The 2,500-nt window shown below is 34.2% G+C and overlaps 1 protein-coding gene across 3 annotated transcripts in view; it reads right to left on the reverse strand.

The window, feature by feature from the left end:
• Positions 1-257: 257 nt before the first annotated feature.
• Positions 258-2,500, reverse strand: part of LOC119574206 (sodium- and chloride-dependent glycine transporter 2-like) — a 98,421-nt gene continuing 96,178 nt past the window's right edge. For all 3 annotated transcript variants that reach the window (XM_037921345.1, XM_037921346.1, XM_037921344.1), the window contains one exon: positions 258-1,077. In XM_037921345.1, the coding sequence (XP_037777273.1) occupies positions 907-1,077 (171 nt within the window). In that variant the 3' untranslated portion in view covers positions 258-906. The remainder of the gene's footprint in view (positions 1,078-2,500) is intronic.

Below are 2,500 nucleotides of genomic sequence, written 5' to 3' on the forward strand. Positions count from 1 at the left end.
ATTATATAATATATATATATATATATATATATAGATATATATATATATATATATTATTATAATTATATATATATATATATATATATATATATTATATATATATATATTTTATATATATATATATATATATAATATATAATATATATATATATTATTTATATATTATATATATATATATATATAATATATATATATATATATATATATATATATATATATATACTTTTTACTTAACTGTAAAACAAAAAATACACGAATTATCAATTATCTTTTTTTTGATTTGTGATAAGTATCCTAAACTAGATATATTTTAGGGTCAAAATGAAAGAAGCATATTTCATAATTTGACAACTAATGACTGGTAATTTTGCGCAATACCTTGACTTTCTCTACAGCACCTTAATCCTGCATTGCATATATGAAATCGTTCTTAAGCATTCCAAATCAGACTTGCCATGATGTGTTCTCTGTAAACTAAGATAAAAACTGGTGCCATCCACATCCAAAGAACAATCTACGGCATTCGTATATAGAAACTATAGTATATAATGTGAATGCTTGGCAGTTCAATAGTGTCTCAGTTTGCATGTAGAAAATTATGATAACACAGTTTTGATAAAAAATAACATATCTTTAAACCATATTATACAACGATTACACAAAAATTTTACCACAATTTTACCATAATCAGTTGAAGAATGAGCTACCTACATCTAATACAGTTATTTTCGCCATATGTAAAACTGCTTTAACGCTGTACGTGTCTCTGAAGAAAAAAAATAAAATAGAAATAAAAACGCGTGAAGGACATTTCCAGACTTGCTTGTACTTTCGGCCAGTATGAACAAATATTCATAAATGAAAGACATTTTCGTGTGGAGTTCTTTTTTCCCCATCATAGACAAATTACAAGGTATTCAAAAACATATCTGGTGGGGACGTATTCTCTGCACAGAGGTTGGGATGCAGGAGGCGGTGACGCAGAGGGTACTTGAGGCGGTGCTGCATCCACTCCTCCCGGTGGCTCGGGTGGGCTGGGCCCCAGGCGGCCGACGGGGACAGGCAGGACTTGATCCGCTGGAAAGAAATGAATAAAATAGTAGAAAAGTAGACATGCGGAGATACGTATATGCACGTAATATTACAGTTTATACTTTAGATGTTATTGTACTTTTTTTTTGTCAGCGTTGATCCAGGCTGTTCCGGATTGAGCAATATGAGAGTACCAAGCACCGATATTTTGCATTACAAAGGCATTTTACATGCATTATATTAATTTCAGCAAAATCATATTCGTTTTTTTTAATTATTATTATTGATGTTTCTGTATCTAGCTGATCTTTGCTGGATATCGTATTTCACAGAAAACTTATTTCTGTAAGTCATTTTGCTTGTTTGAGTACGATGGAATGCATGATAAGGATGCTGTTTATGGTATTTATGTACAAATAGCTACATTTTATGTTATAATGATTGTGTACCTTTCATTCCAGCCGCCATTTTGGTCAAGGATTCTAAAACTTTTAAGCTCGTCGACCCCCAATGGAGTTTCATATTTTGTATTGACCCCCTAGCTTTTAATTGACAGAAAAAAATACTATGTTGATAAAATCAATGTGTAGCAGCAGTCGTAGTAGTAATAATAGCAGTAGTATTAATAATGGCAGTAGTGGTAATAGTAGTGAAATACAGTGTGTTTAAAAAGGAAACAGCCGCCATTATGTCTACTACACACAATTTTCAACTTCAAGTTACAATAATCAGTTCATGGACAACACTGAGAGTTGAGAGTGTATTGAACTACTGGCTCACTCACTCGCTCAGTAGAGCTGAAATTTCTGAAGATTTATTGACAGTTTAACCTATTTGAATTTAAGGAATCCTTATAATTAAAAAAAAATCTAATAATCTTCAGATTTTTACGAAATACTAACGTGAATTTAAAATTCGAGTGACCACCGCAAGCCACCAAAATATGAGCGACACGAGAGGTTGGGAGCACCCCGTCACCAGATGTGAGCGAGGCGAGAGATGGTAAAGGGCGAGTCAATGAAAGGGGTCTTAGCTTCATGGCTTATGGTTGAAGGTAGATGTAACCCCCAAGAGATTCCCGTGTCCCCGGGGGGTCGAGGAAGAGGCGGTGGAGCTGGACCCTATGTGGCTTGGTATGTGAGCCGTGTCTCTCCTTTTATGCGGCGGTTCCCTCCGAGGGCGAATGTTTATTCCTGTGCGAAAAGAGAAAGCCGGACAGAGGTGTGAAGTGTACCATCCAGTCTTGCTACGTACTGTTGACACTGCCCCCTGGTTATTCATCGACTCCTTTTCGATTGTGGCTGTTTATAGACTCCTCGGATGGTCCCCTGGGGGTCGATATCGACCACTTATGAAACCCCAATCCAGATGGCCAACAAAGGACTGAAACTTACAGTACTTATATATATATATATATATATATATATATATATATATATATATATATATATATATATATATATATATA

Source organism: Penaeus monodon, chromosome 6 (assembly GCF_015228065.2).
Source record: "Penaeus monodon isolate SGIC_2016 chromosome 6, NSTDA_Pmon_1, whole genome shotgun sequence".
In the NCBI taxonomy this organism is placed as follows: Eukaryota; Metazoa; Arthropoda; class Malacostraca; order Decapoda; family Penaeidae; genus Penaeus; species Penaeus monodon.